At 41.2% G+C, this 20,444-nt stretch overlaps 1 protein-coding gene across 6 annotated transcripts in view; it reads left to right on the plus strand.

The window, feature by feature from the left end:
• The window catches only part of EPB41L5 (erythrocyte membrane protein band 4.1 like 5), a 48,930-nt gene extending 28,496 nt beyond the window's left edge, over positions 1-20,434 (plus strand). For 3 of the 6 annotated variants that reach the window (XM_075181132.1, XM_075181133.1, XM_075181134.1), the window contains exons 11-26: positions 501-570; positions 1,598-1,767; positions 2,720-2,826; positions 4,875-4,902; positions 5,252-5,300; positions 5,688-5,794; positions 12,235-12,401; positions 13,278-13,375; positions 14,137-14,265; positions 14,433-14,494; positions 14,715-14,807; positions 15,452-15,545; positions 17,328-17,405; positions 17,489-17,530; positions 18,007-18,110; positions 18,255-20,434. In XM_075181132.1, the coding sequence (XP_075037233.1) occupies positions 501-570; positions 1,598-1,767; positions 2,720-2,826; positions 4,875-4,902; positions 5,252-5,300; positions 5,688-5,794; positions 12,235-12,401; positions 13,278-13,375; positions 14,137-14,265; positions 14,433-14,494; positions 14,715-14,807; positions 15,452-15,545; positions 17,328-17,405; positions 17,489-17,530; positions 18,007-18,110; positions 18,255-18,312 (1,456 nt within the window). In that variant the 3' untranslated portion in view covers positions 18,313-20,434. Of the gene's footprint in view, positions 1-500; positions 571-1,597; positions 1,768-2,719; positions 2,827-4,874; positions 4,903-5,251; positions 5,301-5,687; positions 5,795-12,234; positions 12,402-13,277; positions 13,376-14,136; positions 14,266-14,432; positions 14,495-14,714; positions 14,808-15,451; positions 15,546-17,327; positions 17,406-17,488; positions 17,531-18,006; positions 18,111-18,254 lie in introns of those variants that run through there. The other 3 variants (XM_075181136.1, XM_075181135.1, XR_012678329.1) reach the window with 3 other exon arrangements.
• Positions 20,435-20,444: the final 10 nt, after the last annotated feature.

Consider the following 20,444-nt stretch of genomic DNA (forward strand, 5'->3'; position numbering starts at 1 on the left):
TCTGCAAGTGTTTGTAGTAAATGTGAAAGTACGCAATATAATAATATAATGTCATATACAAGCGAGAAGAGTCTGGACCGTGTTATTACTGATTGGGAAAGTTTGTCATTGTAAAATGTGATTTAAATACAAACCTCTATTTCCCTATTTAAAATCAAATGGGAGTTTTCTTCCTACCGCAGTGCAAACTGGAAATAATTACGTAATGCGCAATTTCTTATAATATAACAGCCTCACAAAGTAATATCAATGGGAGGGGTCAAGCTGCAATCAGCCAATCAGAAGCGGCTCGATAGTGCTGCTAATCATCATTGTTGCGTCTCATTGCACCCATCTCAATGAGCCACATTGTGTATAACAATACAGTAACAACACACAGTACTATCTATATCAGTGTTGTGTATATGAAGATGTGATATAAACCATAGACTGGTATCTCTGTAGAGGATTCCCCTTCCCCCATACTGAAATATTCACCTCCTCCATTCCCTCTCCTACAGGCCAAAAATAACTCGTCTAGATTTCAAGAAGACCAAACTGACTCTGGTGGTTGTGGAGGATGATGAGCAGGTGAGGAGAGGGTGACGGGTCCTATACGTTGTATAGTAGCTGGAGGGCGGAGAGGTTTTCTTGTTTTTTAATTTACCATGATAATTTGGCCACTAGGGGCGCTCTTCTGTTGGAGTTAAATGCTGATCAAACTACCGCGGCCAAGTAAGCGACATGTCAGCTCCTATTAGTGTTAATAAATACAAATGGAGCGAGGTATACGAAAAGCTGCTGTCCATAGATCTTACTGAATACATAGAACACTGTTTGTGAGTAAACAATATTTTCTCTTTTTAAAGAACCAGTAATAACTTAGAAAGTCGCAATACGTATTCATAAACGTGACAACCATGACTTCTATACATATTGGTGGTATCACCGGCTCCTAGAGAATTGCATTCCCATGAATATTGGTTCAGCCACAAAAAATCATGGCCACTTTCAGTTGATACTAACCTACCCTTTGGTAACACTAATATATTGCTTGTCATGTTTCAACATTAGCAGTCTTTTATTATGCCATAAAGCTGTTTATATACAGTTGTGTCCAGTGCTGAGACCTGATATAAATACATGTCTGAGATGCACAGAAGGAGATAGGTGTAAATATCGGGATGTACTGTAAAAGTTTTATAGTAGGGCATATACAATTAGTTGAAGTTATCTGAAGGCGCACAGACCTTTTATAGTCTTGAGAAACACTGATGATGTCCAGTACAGGGGACCCCATACAAGCAGAGTTTTTACACCCGGTTGGGAAACCGTGGATAATTTGACCGAATAGTGACGACTTTTACTGACCCACCCATAACCCTACGGGCGCCTTCCCCAAAACCCAAGAACCGCAGAGTCCTAAATGTAATGTACAAGCCCATAGATGTGCAATAGTCTGTCAGTGCCGAGATCTGCGGTTTGGCGCTCCGCTTCACATAGCAGGATTTTCTGGGGATGGGGATCCTTTGTGTGGTATATTTAGGATGGGGGTACCCTTTAGAGATGCCCCATCATTGGGGCAGAGCTATACTAATTATTGTTCCCCCACGTACAGGGCAAGGAGCAGGAGCACACGTTTGTGTTTAAGATGGACCACCCGAAAGCCTGCAAACACCTATGGAAGTGCGCCGTGGAGCACCACACCTTCTTCCGTCTCCGCGGCCCCGTCCACAAGAGCTCCAGCCGCTCCGGATTTATACGTCTTGGGTCTCGCTTCAGATACAGGTGAGCGAGGGTTAAATCTTCTGGCATTGTTGTAACTGTTCTGACACAATGTTTTTATGAAACCAAATCCAGAAAATGTCCTGTTTGATGATTTGGAAATATCTGTTACACTTTCCATTGCCTAATGGAGTGATGGGCAACCGGTGGGACCCTGAGCCATCCCCTGTGGGCCCCTGAGCCATCCCCTGTGGGCCCCTGAGCCATTTCTGCTGTGTTGTCAGATGTGTTTGTTACAGCGTGTAACACGTGTGGAAAATGCTGCTGATATGTTATTACAGATAGGTGTTGGTTTTATCTTGTTACTGAGATAAGGTTGAAATGTGGCCCTTGTGAAGGTTAGAGGGCCGTCCGTGTGGCCCCTGAAGTTTATCCGGTTGCCTATCGCTGGTTTAAAGGTTCAGAAAGTAATGGTACAAAAATCATCAATTCTGATAGTGTGGACTTGGAGTTCATCTATTAAACTATTAATTTACACTTTCCAGTTAACTCTTATTCTAGGATACATCCATCACTAGTATTTTATAGTAACGGATATACTATGGACTTTAGTGTTACTTTGTATCGTGCTGTCCACAATTATTATCTCAGAGTGAGAGGATTTGATGTGCAAATTAGCAGTCTGCTTTAGCCAACATCCCCCTCCCCAACAAAGTAGCTGAATTGTGGGAGATTGATGTCAGATCTGTGACAAGTGGAACATTTATATCCCAGACCTCGCTGTGACAAAGGCCCTATTTATACAGAACTAAAACACTGTCATTTTCCAACACTGACCGGACACAGTTAAAGTCTCCAATTTGGGGACTTCCTGGCATATAGCCCACACAGTTCTGAATGGGTTGGGGACTGTGGAGGGGGCTCTGCCATTCAGGGTATATCTTACTTGGAGTTATCTGCTGTATGACTACCACTATGATCTGATGAGCGTTACTGTCCTTCTGTCTCTGGTTAGTGGGAAGACCGAATACCAGACCACGAAATCCAGCAAGCCACGTCGTTCCACGTCCTTTGAGCGCAGACCCAGCAAACGCTACTCGAGGAGAACCATGTTAATGAGAGGTGCGATGTTACTGCAGAATCCCGCTATTACACATACACTGTACAGACGTGTTCAGTTCATGAGGGGGATCAGGGTCCGTGTGGGGGGAGTAGAGGTGAATACGTCCCTCGCATCTCTCTGTGCCAGCGAGCCCTGCAGAGGCTACTTTGGTCCAAATGGATGAGTAACTTTACTTCTCTCTGGTGTATTTATGAAGTAGAGACAGAATACATGCATGTACGCACGTACACATACACATACACATGTTCTTGTAATTTAGGCCCCTTAGGCTCCGTTTCTCAGGCTGTGCAGGGTTTCTGTCACTGAGAAACTGATTCTCTATTGACGGCTGATGAGATCTGCCAATCTCCACTGATCGCGGCTCTGGCGGGGTTGGTGGGAGGGAAGGATAGAGAGACGGGCATTGAAGACTGTCAGATGTGTGAGTGAGCTGCCCATGAGGGGCGACTGGTTAGAGAAACTAGGTGTCTGCAGCAGGGCTTTTAAGTGAAGCCCTGCACAGCCAGGGAGGGGAGGGGACAGGGCTGAGCTTTTAGGAATTGGGATACTTAAAGTATTTAACTTTAGGATCCTTAGTCATGTAAGGCTGCCTTGTGTGCAGAGGAAATGATCACTGTGCAGAGACTCCCAGCCACGGTATCACTGTAATTTGATATTGATTTAGCACCATGACACATGTGACCCTGCCCCGGGGTTTAGGCTGCTCTTTGGGTTTGGTACATTGTAATTGGTGACTGAGTGATCTCCAAACAGATCATCATTCATTTATATCGCTCCAGAAGGCTCTGTAGCGATTCACATTAGGGAACAAACAGTAATAAGACAATACTGGGTAATACAGACAGAGAGGTAAGAGGGCCCTGCTACAAGCTTACAGTCTATGGGACAATGGTTTGATACACAAGGGTAAGTGCTCCATCATACTGCATATTTGTCCAGTTGGAATGCAAAGGTTACAAAGTATTTAGTGGGCTGTGTGATCAGTCACACAACTATGTTGGTCAGAGGGTTGTTGTCTTGTGTTAGCTGTGTAGAGGGTGGTAATAGGGTAACCTAGGGAGATTAAGATGGTGGTTGAGGAATATTATAAGCTTGTCTGAAGAGGTGGGTTTTCAGTGAACGCTTGAAGGTTTGAAGACTAGAGGAAAGTCTTATATTGTGCGAGGGAGGGAATTCCACAAAGTGGGTGCAGCCCGGAAAAAGTCCTGTAACCGAGAATGGGAGGATGTGATGAGAGTGTAAGAGAGACGCAGATCTTGTGCAGAACAGAGGTGTCGAGTTGGGAGATATTATGAGACAAGTGAGGAGATGTATGTTGGTGCAGCTTTGTTGATGGCCTTGTATGTTAGTAGAAGAATTTCATATTGGATTTGTTGAAAAACAGGCAACCAGTGTAGAGACTGACAGTGACTCAGCAGAGGAAGAAAGACTTGTAAGGAAACAACATCTTGCTGCTGCGTGCAAAATAGATTTTAGTGTGTGGGAGTCTGGATCGGGGAGACCAGTAAGGAGGGAATTACAATAGTCGATGCGGGAGATGATGAGTGCATACATTAGATTTTTTGCAGTGTCTTTGGTAAGATATGTGCGTATTCTGGAAATGTTTTTTAGATATATGCCGCATGATGTAATATAGAGTTAATGTGGGGAACAAAGGATAGTTGTGAGGCAAGGATTACACCTCTGCAGCGAGCTTGCGGGGTGGGATTTATGGTCATGTTATCAACAGGAATAGTAATGTTGGACAGGAAGTTTCTGATGGAGGAAACAGATTATATTTTGTGAGCGGAGTGTTTGTGAATAGAACATCCCCAGATTCTGCATCTGTAACCTTACTGCATAGGAAGAGGGGTTTTCTGGTTCTAGCTCGTGTGACGGATGCCACAAATATCCCCGAAAAACAAGAAGTCAAGAAGGAAAACACCTAAAAACACTGGGTAGTAGTGGTCTGATTGCAGAGGGCTGTAGATACTTTTTCATTGTAAATCCTACCTGAAATATTCTGATTTTTACTTTTATTTTTTTTCTCCCCTCTCTCAATTTACAGCACAAGCAGCGAGACCAGACCTCCCAAAGTGAGTGTCCCTCTATTCTGTATATTCGATATAGACCCTGACTGACCGCTGTCTTGCAGGTGGGGGCGGGTGGCAGTGACTCGCTGGGGGGGGGGGAGCAGTGATTTGCTCATGTGGTCGGAGGCAGTTGCTCATTGTGGTGGTTGGGCTAGTCCAGGCCTGGACAACCTGTGACTCTCCTGGTTTTGTGAAACTACAATTCCCAGCATACCCTGTCAGGTTGTCCAGTGCTGGGCTAGGTGCTCAGTTATTTGCTGCATTGGCTGGGGGTAGCCCATTATTCGGGGGTAGTCGCTGTGTGTATTTGTGTAGCATGTCCAGTAAACAATACTTTTCATTTTTCTCCCAGCAGTGCTGCCCGAACTAATCCTGCAATTCACAGCAACGGATCGCAGCAAGTATGATATCCTGTATATTGTAGTGTAGGGGGGCATTGGGGGTCTCCTCATATCCATTTTATCAGTGTCGGGACCTGGTACAGTGATCCACTAAGGAGGTCCATGTCTTCTCATAAAGAGATCTGTAAACTTTGTTGGTTTCATTCAAAGTTTTTTTGTGCTGGTTTTATTTTTATTGATTGATTTAAATAGTACCAGATATTGTGTCCCTATAGAAGAGGACAATTCAATTTGCTCAGTAAAGTGGCAACATTTACACACGCGCACACACTGTATATAAATATTAATGTATAATATCACTTGTGTACAATAGCTGTAATTGCCCTTGACCTGGGGAAGATAATTCCGTTGTTTTCCCGGGTTCCTGACTCTCTGTACGTCTTACAGGTGTGGACCGGGAAATCCACCGTCCCCGTAGTGACCTCGTTACCTGCAGCACCGATGCTGGTAGAAATAGAAAACCTTAAGAGAAGTCCGGGCGCAGAGAAGAAATGGTTTGTGTGTCATAATATTCTAACGATCACTGTCAGAATGCGAGGGACGAGTGTCTGCTTAGAGCTTAGTCCGGGCTTCTTACATTATGCGGACAAACCTCTCATTAAATGACATCATTCCGCATTCTCTATGAGTCATTTCAGCATGGAAGCATGCTGGTAGTTGTAGTTCTACATTTGGTTATTGCATGCCAACACCTTGTATTGCAGTCCTTGATGGACCACTAAACTGAAAATACAAGGTTGCTACAAGAGTAAACAGTTGAAAACAATAGCTTCCACTCACATGCACAGCAATCTCCCAAGATCAGCTGCAGGTACCGTCAGATGCACACAATTAGGGAGTGTATCTAACTTTGCAATATAAACAGGGATTCATTAGCATAATGACATTTCAGGCATAATTTAAAGGAACAATAATTGCAGAAAAGTTGGCATTTACCTTTAAACATGTGGAGAATATTGTCTCCAGATGCAGAGAAGTCACATATATCTAAGTGAGGAATATACCACCCCTCCCCCGATACAGGGCTGGTTTTAGTAGGATTCAGAGAAAACCTTTAAATGTGAGAACTTATTTGCAGCCTAACATGTATATCCTATGAACGCTGTGTATATTATAGGCAGGATAGCTCCAGTTAGATGAAATGCCCTTTCTAATAACCATGTTGATAGCACGAGAGTTGCCGTTACTCCATAGTAATCAGTTAAACGCTGTCAAACAGTAGCGTATAGATGACCTTGTCCATCAGGTACCTCTGCTTTGGGTACAGTACATTTGTGCGTTTTTTGTTTCTTTTTAGAAGGATAGATTGTGTTTTGGATACAATGTTTTATTGTCTATCATGTGCCCCTTGCTGTCTCTGTGCTACGCTGCTTCTCGTATACCAATAATCAAATCAAATCAAACTTTCCTGCTGTGCAAAATTTGTGCCTTGATCGGCTCCTTCGCTGGTGGTGCCTGCTTGGTGGTTATGGGGTGTAGAGAGCGCTTGGTGTTGGGTCTTGTCGGTATGGATATCAGCAGTAATATACTGATATCCATATTATACACAGCTTGTGTCATACTGTAACTACCTGGCTTCAACTCTTCCAGTCTGGGGGTTCTGGGTACTGAATGATCTGTGTCGCTCTATATCTGTTGCTTCTCAGCTTTAACCCTCTGATTTTGGGGATCTTCAATTACTCAATACTTTGACCATAGAAAGACGTCAAGCTGTCTTTGGATCCGGGATCCTTCTCGCAAGCAGCAGAGGGATTTTCTGTGGCTCTATTCTGAAAATTACGTGCAATAAATGATCCATAATTACCTTTCCAAGATGAAGGATTGATGATTTTTCCCTCCTTCCTGCCTAATCTCCTCCTCCTACTTGTGATCTGGGTTTGAGGCATTTTCCTCTTTGTCCGGTCTTGTTGATCTTTCCTTTCTGATACCGTTTCCTTAGTATTAATTTTACTTTAAAAATATAGGCCTGCCGTTACCGCACAGGAAGGCGGGAGCCACTGGAAGGCGCAGTCCTCTTCTCCCTCGCTGCTTACGGACACAAGCTACACTCGTTTTGTTTATCAGCAGAACGCAAAGAATGCTGGGAAACCCATCGAGCTCCGAGCGCTAACTGCGACGACGGCCATGACTGATTTATAATTACATGTGGATTTACAAACTGGTATATGGACCATGTAGAACTCAAAACAAAAGTTTAAAATCGTCTGCTGGATAAATTGCTAATTTCTTGCAGTTAGAGACGCATGGTCACCGTTTATAGAATGCCGGAAGCCTTTCTCCCTGTCCCATGCTAGAGATGGGTGAAAACAGATATGGCCGTGATCATCAGTGGGGTCTAAGTGTTAATTTTCCACCTTGAGGACCTCCCTGACCTTGTCGGTGCTGTTACTGTACCCAGTATAGCGATGTACTGTTCACACATCTCATGCAGAGGTCACATTGGGATAAAGACACTCAACATGTTCCATAATCTGTTTAAATAACAGTGTAGTGAAATAACGGTGTAAATGGATATTGTGTTTCCTGCTGCAGTGAGAGCGAGTATGTCTCATATTTTGCTGAATGTTTAGGGTGTGGATCCAATATCTGCAGTCCGTACTCACCTGGGCCCCTCTGCTCAAGCACTCGGTCTCCCCTGATTTACAGGGGTGTCCCGGACTCCTTGTATACTGCCCGTGAGCTGACTGCAGAAAATGAACTGAACGTGCTTTAAACATTGACTTGAGGTTTTTGAATAAATCCAAATATTAGTTACCAGTAATGTGTTTTGTTTAAAGAAAATAATCCAGCTGAAAAGAAGGCAAAGTTTTAAGTCCTATTTGGAAATGATCCAAACATTAAACATTACAATTTCTACCCGTTATATTTGTGGAGAACAGAAACGTTTTATTTTTAAGTTGTTAGCATTGCTGCCTCCCAGTGTTGGGGTTATGTGTTCAATTCTTACCAGGAACCACATGTGTGGAGTTTGTATGTTCTTCCCATGTTTGCGTGAGTTTCCTCCCACGCTTCAAAAACATATTAGGAGACAAAATGGCTTCTGACAAAATGACCCTGGTGTCTGTGTGGTTGGGATTATAGACTGTAAGCTTTAGTGGGGCATATACAGATATGAATGATTATATATCTTCTATACTGGGCTGTGTAATATAATAGGCACTATATACATAAAATTTAATAATTTCCTTTGCATCCTAAGATTTGCAGCTCCTGGTCCCAAGTATACAGGGGTGCAAAGATCTAATTATGGACGTGTACTGTGCACATATGTGGTACGGAAATAGATATATTTTGTTTAAAAAAATGTTGTAAACCCAACTCAAAATGAGGCCCTTTTTGAATCATTACTATTTGCTGAATTTAACAGATAAGAAAACACCAGGTTTGGCCCCATCAGTCAGTACACGTAACCCCCTCCTCTGCGTTTCTTGCAGCCGGATACGTCTTTCTATTGTTGCGTTTGGAGTTTTTTCCCACCTTGCTGATCACTTCTAGCTCAGAAATATTCTCAGGTCGTCTTGTCCCAGCAGAGCCAGAAAGAGGAAATATTGTAGAATGAGGAATCACTGGGAGAAATGAGCCGTTATCAGCAGCTGTGAGCAGCCAACAGTCAGTAAATTTTACTAAAAGTAACATTTACACTAATCTGTTAGAAAATGATCGGTCTCTGTAAAAATCTAATAATACACTCCAGAGATTCTGAGATGATGTAGGGCTATGAACCCCCTATTCACAAAATCTGTGCCCCCTTTTGTTGTAGATGCAGCTACTTTTCATTTTGATAACCTCTTGTTTATAGTAATGTGTCAGTAATATGACATTGAAGGGTTGGAAACCCTGAATTGAATCTATTTGAATATGGGCACAAACTTATTCCAATAATTAATCGCTGGTTTCTGTAGTTCAGGCACAATCTGTACCTGTCACATACATATAAACTGAAAATATTTTATTTAAAAAAAACAAACAAAAAAAACAAAACCCCAAATCCCCAAGGACTGTGAATTGTGTAATTAAATGTCCTGTTTGTTGCACTATGACAAAATCTTCAATTAGATTGTTGGTTACTGTTAATCCGGTTTTATGAGCAGCAGAGGAATAATTATGGTACAGTCAGCTGAGGTTACAGTGGGCAGCTATTATCTGGATTACGGTAAGAGACGTAATGATCTCATTGTCTTACACAGCAGGTAATTACTGCCCAGGGTCCAGCACGGTCTGTCGCAGCACTTTGTGTCAGTAAGAGCGTCCCAGACATTGGGGTCTTAGACACTAAACGGCTCAAGTCATTGCCATCATTGTGCTGATAGAAACATTCTTGCAACACAAATGGGGAGAAATAACAAAAGCCTTGTTCATAATGTAACATTAATCTCGTATATAAGGGAACCACAATCCATAACTCTGGTTACAGAATGGTCTGTCCCTAAGTCTCTATACTGAGTTTTCGTAATGTGGATTGTATTGTAAACCTGTAAATATGAATCCGTTCATTATACCTAATACCTGTGGGCTTCAAGACACAAGGGAAAGAAAAGAAATGATCAAATGGGGCACTCAAAACGAACCCTAAGTTAGGATTATAATGTATGTATATTAATTACTGTAAAATACTTCTTTATTGATATTCATTAAAACATTCTCATAGCGAAATATAAAAGGTGATAAATGGATGAAACTGGTATAATACAACAACTGATAAAAAGACAAACTGAAATTTGTCTTGCCGCGTTGCTGCTCTTATACCACTGGACTATTATAAGTTATAATGTATATTATCAATATTACATCTCCGTGGTTAACGTATTCCTGGATATTAGATATAAAGTAATGCTAAATATCTAACCTCTAATAATGAGTATAAATAAATATGATACCCCCTAGATAATAGAACAGATATATACCAAGAGTTTGATAAAACTGGTGTGATTGACATATACCAGTTAGTTGAGATAGGTAAAACCCAATAGTTATCTCATATAAACCATATATTAGGTGTAAATATTATAATTTAAACCATTGGGACATATGAATCTCCTGGAAAAATACCTCCAATCTATGTAGAGGTTGAGTTATTATACAACATATACTATAATAGTTGTAGCTTGAAGGTATTAATATGCACTGTATTAAACCTTTTTACAATGCCCTAAATGTAGGTATATTCATAGGTTCTTATCCCCTCTTATTTATGCGGGTTTAGGACTGCAACATACTCAAAGTTCATTGGTCCTTTTAATTATATCAGGACCACAATTAGATAGAATCAAATAAACAGGTTGTATATTCATGATTATAATTTAATCCATTGTCCTGCTATCTTCCCTATTTCCCCATATATAAAAGGATCTATCTATCTAATATGTAGATGGTGCTATGGTACTGAATTTGCCACAGCTGTGTCAGGCTGCAAATTTAATTAACCAATGTGAACGTTCTCAATATCAGGGCTGCAGCGTGCACAGAGACTTTTCTAGGCCTAGAAAAAGCTTCTAGCGAAACGCGCGTCGGCGGACGCCGCGTTTAATGCTCTCTTCAATCCTGGTAGTTTTAATAGATAGTTTAACCTCTAATAGCAAACAGATCTGATCACATATACTATAAAACTCAAAGCAGCCTAATGAGATCTCTGTGCACGCTGCAGCCCTGATATTGAGAACGTTCACATTGGTTAATTAAATTTGCAGCCTGACACAGCTGTGGCAAATTCAGTACCATAGCACCATCTACATATTAGATAGATAGATCCTTTTATATATGGGGAAATAGGGAAGATAGCAGGACAATGGATTAAATTATAATCATGAATATACAACCTGTTTATTTGATTCTATCTAATTGTGGTCCTGATATAATTAAGAGGACCAATGAACTTTGAGTATGTTGCAGTCCTAAACCCGCATAAATAAGAGGGGATAAGAACCTATGAATATACCTACATTTAGGGCATTGTAAAAAGGTTTAATACAGTGCATATTAATACCTTCAAGCTACAACTATTATAGTATATGTTGTATAATAACTCAACCTCTACATAGATTGGAGGTATTTTTCCAGGAGATTCATATGTCCCAATGGTTTAAATTATAATATTTACACCTAATATATGGTTTATATGAGATAACTATTGGGTTTTACCTATCTCAACTAACTGGTATATGTCAATCACACCAGTTTTATCAAACTCTTGGTATATATCTGTTCTATTATCTAGGGGGTATCATATTTATTTATACTCTCATTATTAGAGGTTAGATATTTAGCATTACTTTATATCTAATATCCAGGAATACGTTAACCACGGAGATGTAATATTGATAATATACATTATAACTTATAATAGTCCAGTGGTATAAGAGAGTAGCAACGCGGCAAGACAAATTTCAGTTTGTCTTTTTATCAGTTGTTGTATTATACCAGTTTCATCCATTTATCACCTTTTATATTTCGCTATGAGAATGTTTTAATGAATATCAATAAAGAAGTATTTTACAGTAATTAATATACATACATTATAATCCTAACTTAGGGTTCGTTTTGAGTGCCCCATTTGATCATTTCTTTTCTTTCCCTTGTGTCTTGACTTACAATGTATTAATGATCGGGTGCACCGATCCTCAATCTTTATGGATGATGCCATTAGACAGGATTGATATATTATTGAGGAAGTATATGAACCACCCGGTGCGGTTTTTCCCTCCTTTTGAGTTAAACCTGTGGGCTTCAGTCTGCAGAAACGATGGTTCCATGTCTAAAAATTATTTAAAATATCCACCCTATACCACCAAGCCAGGCAGGCTGGCACACAGGACTGGTACTCTGAGCGGGTACAGAGGTAGCGGCACGGCACAGGGTAACAGTAAGAGGATATCGCCTCTCTGCTTCCACCCTGGGTTGGCCGTTTTGTTAAACTTGTACCTTGCTGCCCCCACAGCTTTGTTGGTTTAATTGATAGCCAGGAATTGCTGGAAAACCAAATTACTGATGATCTGGCTCTGCCGGTCTACACGAGTCCCGTGCCAGGACTGGATGCCGGAGGCTTGGCTTTCTACAACCCCTGCTTGGAGGAGATTCCACTGGAGCCCCCAGATACCGCACCAGGTAAGGAATGCGTTATAGGGCTCCTGCGATACAGTATAATAATAAGTATGTTCTATGTGGAAATATGACTGCTGAGACCGCTTGTGCAAAACTCCTAAAGCCTGTGTATTGTGCAATGCTATTCTGTATCGCCACTGTGTAACAAAGCTTAGCCGAGCATGCTGAAACTTGTAGTTCCCCTAGCAGCGGGAGTGTTAACGGCTGCTCCAGTCTGCAGCAAAATCAAGCTAAATTATTTCATCCTACAGTGTGGTTTTTAATACTAGATATTACATACCCTTTCCATTGTTGTTTACATGTCATACACTAATATGTCCCTTTATATTAGGGGACACAAGACTACTCTTATGGGGGACGTCGGTTGACTGCTTGGCGGCTGCTTGGTTCTTTCTGTGTATAAATTATATCTGAACCACGGGAGCAATTTTGGCAATAATCACCACTTATTATATGGGAGAAACTGCACCTTGGACTTGAACCTTGCTGGTTTATTCTTGTATTAAGTGACATTATGTTTATAAATATCTTATATCCTGTAAATATATAACCTTCCTTTAGTTGCAGTCTTTCCGCGCACATTGTCTTATCTGGGACGTCCTGTAAAACATTATCCGTATATGATGCGTCTATTTCAACTACTGTAAAAATTCCGACATAAACAAATTGCCCGTCTTTATACTGACTATATAAATACCTGTAGCCGGCAGATCTTGCGTATTGCTGGGCGCATAGCTACAAAGTAATTTAATACACAAATGGGACCCCCAAAATATGCCCACCTTCTTCTGCCCAGAAACTGTCCGTTTCCGCATGGTGGAAGTTTGATACATTTTGGTTCTGTAACATAAATACTATAACAATCCATTTGTTTTCTAGCTCTTGAAGATATGACAGTGAAACTGAACAATCTGGAAGCCAATAACGTGTCCATTCCTCCGGTACGATTAAATGTCAACGTGAATGCGAGCAAGCAGGTACTTGGGGGCTCCTCACATAGACACCCTCTGTTACAGACCCCCGTAATGAGCAGTAGAATCTTCATGTGTCATCTCACTATTTCTTATGTAAACACTTCCTGATTAGGGGAGAGAGCAACAAGCAAAGTCTGCAGCTATAGATCACATCCAAGGGATAAAATCTGCAACATGGGAGATTAATGTGTATTAGGTTTTATTCGTCACACAAAGGGGTGCTTAGACTTTAGCTATGTGGAGGCTTTAATTGGAAAATCTAATGGTTAAATCCGTCACAACCATAAGTTGTTGTGGTGTTTGTTTTGTTTGTTTTTATTTTATTTTTTTTAATAGCCTGAAAGTTCACGATGCCTCTGATATATCCCTAAACCTGCAATGAAGGATTGACACCAATTTAAAACAGATAAAATGTAGTGTGTGATGAGCTGTCTGAATTCACAAAGCTTATTTGCATGTGTTTTACAAAATGGGGCATGACTGTTACCATCATGATACAACAAATGTCTTTGTCAATGGATATATATATATATATATATATATAATCAGTTAGATCTACATAACAATGGCCCAAATTAAAGATTCAGTTCTCCATTAAGAGTCTAGTTGACCCTTTTATGGTCCCTAGATCTATATCATATTTTTTAGCTAATGTAAAGTCTGATTTCTATTTGCTTCACTTCCCCCATAAATACCAGTTATTACATTATTTTTTTCGCCCGTCCCCTGATCCACTAACCCTCCCCCATCTTTACCCACCGTAGGAAGAACCTGTGAAGCTGATGGACAAGTGTCTGAATAACGTGATGGACACTCCAGTGTCTGCGCCGCTCTGGCTGCCGACCGATATAAAGAGCAACATCCTGAAAGCGCAGGTGGAAGCGAACCAGAAGGTGAGAAACTGGGACACGGAGCTGGGAAGTCTGGGTGACTGAGCCCTTAACGCCCGCATTGTACCTGGCTGCGGTGTTCTGGTCTGTTACTGTTATATAAGGTGTATCCTGTATTACCTGGGTATTCTGACACCTGGGTATAAGGAGTATGTCTTTGCTTTTCTCAGATTCCAAGAGATGATTTGGGGATTACTGATAAGAGTTTGGCCACAGAGGATACATCTTCCAGGTGTGTGTCTCTGATCCTGTGTGTGTGTATGTATGTATATGTATGTATATGTATGTATATGTATGTATATGTATGTATATGTATATATATATATATATATATATATATATATATATATATATATATATATATATATATATATATATATATATATTTTATGTATGTGTGCCTATATATAATAAACATTTGGCAGAGATGATCTCTAATCTCCCTTCTACAGGAGCGTAACTGTGAAAATCAATAACTGCTCATTATCTCAGGACTGTCCGGAGTTCGGTGAGTCGCAGTCTCCTGCCCAGAGCTTCTTCCTCACGTAAGTGATCCTCTCCCCATGCTCGGCTCCTGTGTCACATCCCAGTCCTTCTGTTACACTCACACTGTAACGGCAGTAGATGTACACTTACACTTTTACAAGGGGCTTTATATACAGTTTTCCCACACATTAGCCAGGCACCACTAAGTCTGGGAGATTGACATGTCCCTCCCAAAGTATCTTTCAGAAGACCTGCTCCTGGGTCTAGTGCCCCCGTAAAGCCTAAATCCGCTCCAGAGGGATGTTCGGGAGACACCGGGGCTGCAGTGTCCACAGGACAGAATTGTGCACTTTGGGTTTTCATTGAGCTGGAGACACTGATTGATTGTGTCTGTTGCAAATATAATATACATGATACAAATGAACCTTTAAAGATATTTGTAACTTTTTGCAAAGTCTAGAATGTAATTCAGATACTAAAACCAAGACCTGAAATAACCTGGACAGTTATATCTGTAGCGAACATGGTCTGTTAATGGCAGATAAATATTAATAGAACATTAAGAGCTACACATCTTTGAAATTTGACATTAAAATAAAGTGTATGTTGGCGATTGACTCTGTTTTCAGTAATTAGTCATCCAGGCTCATTTGGGGATTTTGTTTAAGCTGTTTTGTGTTTTTTTGTTTTTTCGTTACTTTAGAAGTTTTGAGAATCAGGAACTAAAAGAATCTAAACTTGAAAACGCAGCGACTCCATCCGCAGGGTCCCTTCTGGGAGAAGTGTCGGGAATAAAGGTATCCGGATCACTCACTCTGTGGGCTGAGTCCTAAAGGAAAGCAAAGCAAAAAAAAAGGAGCAAATTTGCTACTGGACAACCCATGTTACGATGCATGGGGTGTAAATTAGTTTATTATTGTGCACAGAAGGACAATATGTAGCACACAAATACTTGATAAAACTTTTTTGTTCAATGAAAGTTAAAGTTGATCCAGGACATGCCCTCCCCCTCCAATGCAACATGGTTTTGCCAAGGTGCAAAGTTACTCCCTTTTTTTGCTTTGTTCTCCTTCATGACTCAGGCACAGTATGTTTTAGAGATTGGTGTGTTGGGAAAATACTCGATGGTTTGTTATTTCTTGTTATAAATCCAGTTACTGTTACTGCAGCGCGTGTGGCTTATTCCGTCGGTCACTGTGTAGACCGGATGAGCTGTATGACCAGCGGTACAGTACGTGCACAGTACACTTCTAAACATGACATATTTCTACACAATTTTTATATACTGCATTTAACAGATTGAAAAAAAATAAAATAAAACTGTAAATGTGGCATTTGCTAAAGTCTGGACACTCTTCCACTTGATTCATTAATGCTTTGACATTTTTATAAAAGCCTCAATACTTGATGGACTCATTCGGCTTCCACTAATCCGGGGATAAATAGATCCTCTCGGGACGCTGCCTTCTCCTCACTATGGGGCGGGATGTAATCTAACCAGATATACAAAGCAGAAGTCACAGATCACCTGAGGACACAGAAAGGTTTATAGAGTGGAGGTTACACAAAAGTAATCTGTATGGGGCACATTATCAGAAGAAAACCTGTCCTCCGACCGCCTCACAAAACCCCTCTGAGATATACACTTATATTGGCCAGAAATGTTGGGAACTAATTAAACAGAAATGTAACTTTGTGGCCACAACAGATCCATTTGGAGAAATCCAGGTGAAGGATTCCTAGAAGAGATCACATCACTAACAGATAAGGGTGGAGATTTATTACGATGTGGGGCAGGAATGATGGATTTAACTTTTTATCAACAAATCCTGGAGGCTGGTGACCCAGAGCCGGTAAATTAAATGAGGCTGAGAAGTGTTAATATTTCAGCACGACCACAAAACAGACACTTATCTCTGCCATGAAATACAGGAATGAGATGTATGGTTTTGAAGAGTCCATCACAGTCCTCAGATCTGTGTCTTACTGACAATCTCTGGGATATGTCTGCAGGAGAAGAGAGCACAATAAAGCACATCTCTGCGCTAGACTTGTACAAAGGAAAATTATCCCAAACCTGTAATAGAAATGTTGTTATCCAGCTACAAGAAACCTATGGAAGCTGCGTTCTCATAATAGATAGAGTACTAATTCTGTACAGACCAATCACTATCTGTTCAGTTAAACATGACCTATTTCTGCACAAACTTGTTCAAGAGTGTTCAGCAGAACGGGCCACATGTCCGGGCCTCCTGCGGTGTTTGTATACAGTGTCTGAGAAGACTGAGGGCTCTACAGATTATATATATCATGTTGTGTGTGTATCTATTGTACATATGGATTACATGGAGTCATGACGATGGTTCTTGTTGGGATGTGTTTATCAGAAGACCATTCCGGGAACCTCTCCCAGTCTGAAGTGGCTGATAACAGAGAGCATTAGCTTGCAATTGGCTGCATATATGGATGGTACAAAACATTGTATCACAGTACTGTGTGTTTTATACAAGGAAAACAGGAAACGTTACATTTATTTCTCTGGGATCTCTTGATTTATATAATAACTTTCATCATTACAGAGCGCAACCGAGGACTTGGACAAGCTTTTGGCCTCCCTGACTGAGAACCTTATTGACCTCACAGACGCCCCTCCACCGGTAACTGCTGGTAGTCAGCGTCACACGTTACACTGATTAGTCCTAGGTCAGATAGGTGCTGACTTGTTGTTTCCTCTCTCTAGGTCACGACCTCCACAACTACCACCCCCCGGTGGCTAATTCCAGTAAGTGCAAATCTTGTCATATAAAAAGTTAATTCTTTTTAAGGCCAATAAATCTGCTCTGGTCACCTAGCCAGAATGTGGGGGAGGGGGAGGTATCCATTGTTGGGGGGCTGTGCCAGACACATCCTCTCCATTCTCTAGGAGATCACTGAGCACCAGGTCTACCTTACAACAAGGTTGTTTTGTTAATTGTAGTTCACTATGGGAGTCGGTAGAGGATTGTTCGTCCCCCTGCGGCCCCGATCGTCTGTGTGATAATGATCCAAGAGCCGGCAGAGGATAGCGCGGTTATAGACCTGCACGCTGCAGTGTTCACCTCTATATTTTCACTTCTTACAAACAGAAATACACCAGACTGGACCTGTGTTATATGAACAACTTATCATTTAACTCCTTTACTGCCGCCACGAGGAGACTGTTGCTGGGATCATTCAGTATCCAGCCGTAAAACGATGGTGTTCTCTTTATCTCTGCAGAGTGGGATTGTGTCGAACGGTCACCTCGGGGGAGAGACGGACCTACCGCCGAAAGTCCAAAATAATGTGATGGATCCACCAGCCACTCCTGCCCCCAGCTCCAGGTGAGATGAAGTGTCTTTATGATGGTGTTTTCAATTTAACCTATATTCAATTTAACTCGTCTGTATGAAGCCCTGTGGCGCCTTATCAATCAGAGATGACTGTACAATTGCAGATTTAGAAAGATTTACTTTTTATCTTTTCAGCACGGTGATCCCGGAGGATCTCCCCAGACGGAGGTGTCTGCTAACCACAGAGCTTTAAATCACAGCGGAGACCTTTCTGATTTGGTTGGAGAACTGGACACTAAACTGTATGATCCATAGTAGGAGCCGCTGACGAATGCCACCTTTCCGTCTCCTTCAAGCTGGACTTAATTTTTATTTTGTTTTTATTTTTATATGGTACACTGGAATTTTTCTACTGCCGCCCCTCCCCGGTCTGTCTGGATGACCAGGTATAATTACATTCCACTGGGAATGTGTGCGGTGACTGAGCCTTAGACTTGGGACTCTACACTGAATTTATGGTCGAAGGTGCTGTCGGTCTCGGTAATATTTAACGTTTGCTGCCCTGCGACGATGACGTTGTGCTACGGTTTCCTTCACGAAGGGGGAAGAATTTGCTCTCCTGGCATTTTACAAGCAAAGGACGTGGAGATTTACACCTGAGCCCAGGGAATTACTACAGCAGCCACCGCTGGATGCTTGATTTCCTTTTAGGGGTAACACTATGAGGATTAGTAATTATCTGCTGTATGGACCTGACCCCCGTGCGTCGTCCTCTGTGTGACCCCGATCTGGTCCGGATCGTTCAGTATCCCTTTTATTGGTCTACGACCTCTGCAGATTTCTTCTGTTTAAAGTAATTGTATTTTGCAACTTAGGTTGGCTGTAAATGTGAATTTGTCTTTAAACCCCCAGGGTCTCCATAAGCGTCAGAGGTTTTCCCAATGTATGTCCCTGCAGGGCAGCTGCTATCGTATATTTTTATTTCTGTACCTCATCAAACACTGGACCACGCGCTCTGCCTTCTAAGAAGTTATTTTTAGACCCAGTAGGACGGTCGCGCAGCAGCCTGTATGTCTACTCGAGTTGCGTAAATCTGATCAGTCCTTCCAATGTATGGAAAACTTTCCAGACTGTTATAAAATGTGTATATATACTGCCAGATAGGATAAACCAGGTTACAGCCTTGTACATTGGGAATAGTATAATAAAACCACTCTTTTCTTCCTTCAACTTCACATAAAATATTTGGGGAGATGTATTCCCTGAGGTCAAGTGTAAGGAGAGTAGAAGTCTAATAATCTCCAGTAAGGGGGGGTGGGGGGGCATTCTTTATAATACACATGGATCCAGAGGTGATTACTTAAGAGCTTACGTTGTGGGATAATGCTCTAAAAGCATCTAATGTACAGTAGGGGGGTTGTGTCTTCTAACAATACATCTTCCTAATGAACGTTGCAGTGATGTCTACAACTTATTTCATACAGATGTTTGTTGGCGTCTGGTCACACCCATACCTGGGATCTAGCCGCTGACATCGGAGCTACAGTTGCTGGGATAACTGGATGTTAGATTAGTCTGTTTGAGAAATGATGGAGACTGGTCACATCTTGTGGTAACTGATTTATTGCGCTGATTGATATGGTGGGTGCTATATAAACAGTAATAGATACAGCACTGGCAGAACACGGGCTGTTGGTTCATGAAACAAACCCACATTCCAGAATAGACAGAAATATTTGACTACAAGAATTAAAGGGAAATTAAACATTTGTGAAACTTGTATTTCCACAACCAGTAACGCGGTCTTACACATGATATAATGTTGCTGTCTGTCACGTCCATGTGATTGCAACATTCTATAAAGGTCTCTTATTTGCACAAACTGATTTAGTACTGATGTTTATGGAGAGTAAATGTCTGTACAGGAGGGGATTTCACAAGTCCGGCACTTTAATTTACTGTAACATTGTAGCACACGACACACTGGACACTAGACATGTCTCTGTTATGCTCAGTCTTATTTTCTAACCTCCTATTTGTGTCCAGTTTGGAGACTGCACAAAAACGTCATGAAATATGAATTTATTTTTACTAGTTTCTATTTTTAAACACTAACTGGTATTTTTACCTTTTTTTTTCTTTTCTTTTTTTTCTCCTTTTGAAATGTAACACTTGTACTCTAGCTGAAAACGTAACTTATTTTTATCGAGATTATTTGTCACTACTGTATTTTTTTCACTACGTTTCTCGTCAAAGTGCAGCCTAATTTTAGCGCCAGTTTACTAGTAGACAACGTGACTCTGGTTTGTAATGCACAAAACTCATTTGTAAAAACCTGTTCTGCTACTTTAAATATAAACAAACCTAAGTTCTGATTGTGTGTGG

This window comes from Mixophyes fleayi, chromosome 7, assembly GCF_038048845.1.
Source record: "Mixophyes fleayi isolate aMixFle1 chromosome 7, aMixFle1.hap1, whole genome shotgun sequence".
Lineage (NCBI taxonomy): Eukaryota > Metazoa > Chordata > Amphibia > Anura > Limnodynastidae > Mixophyes > Mixophyes fleayi.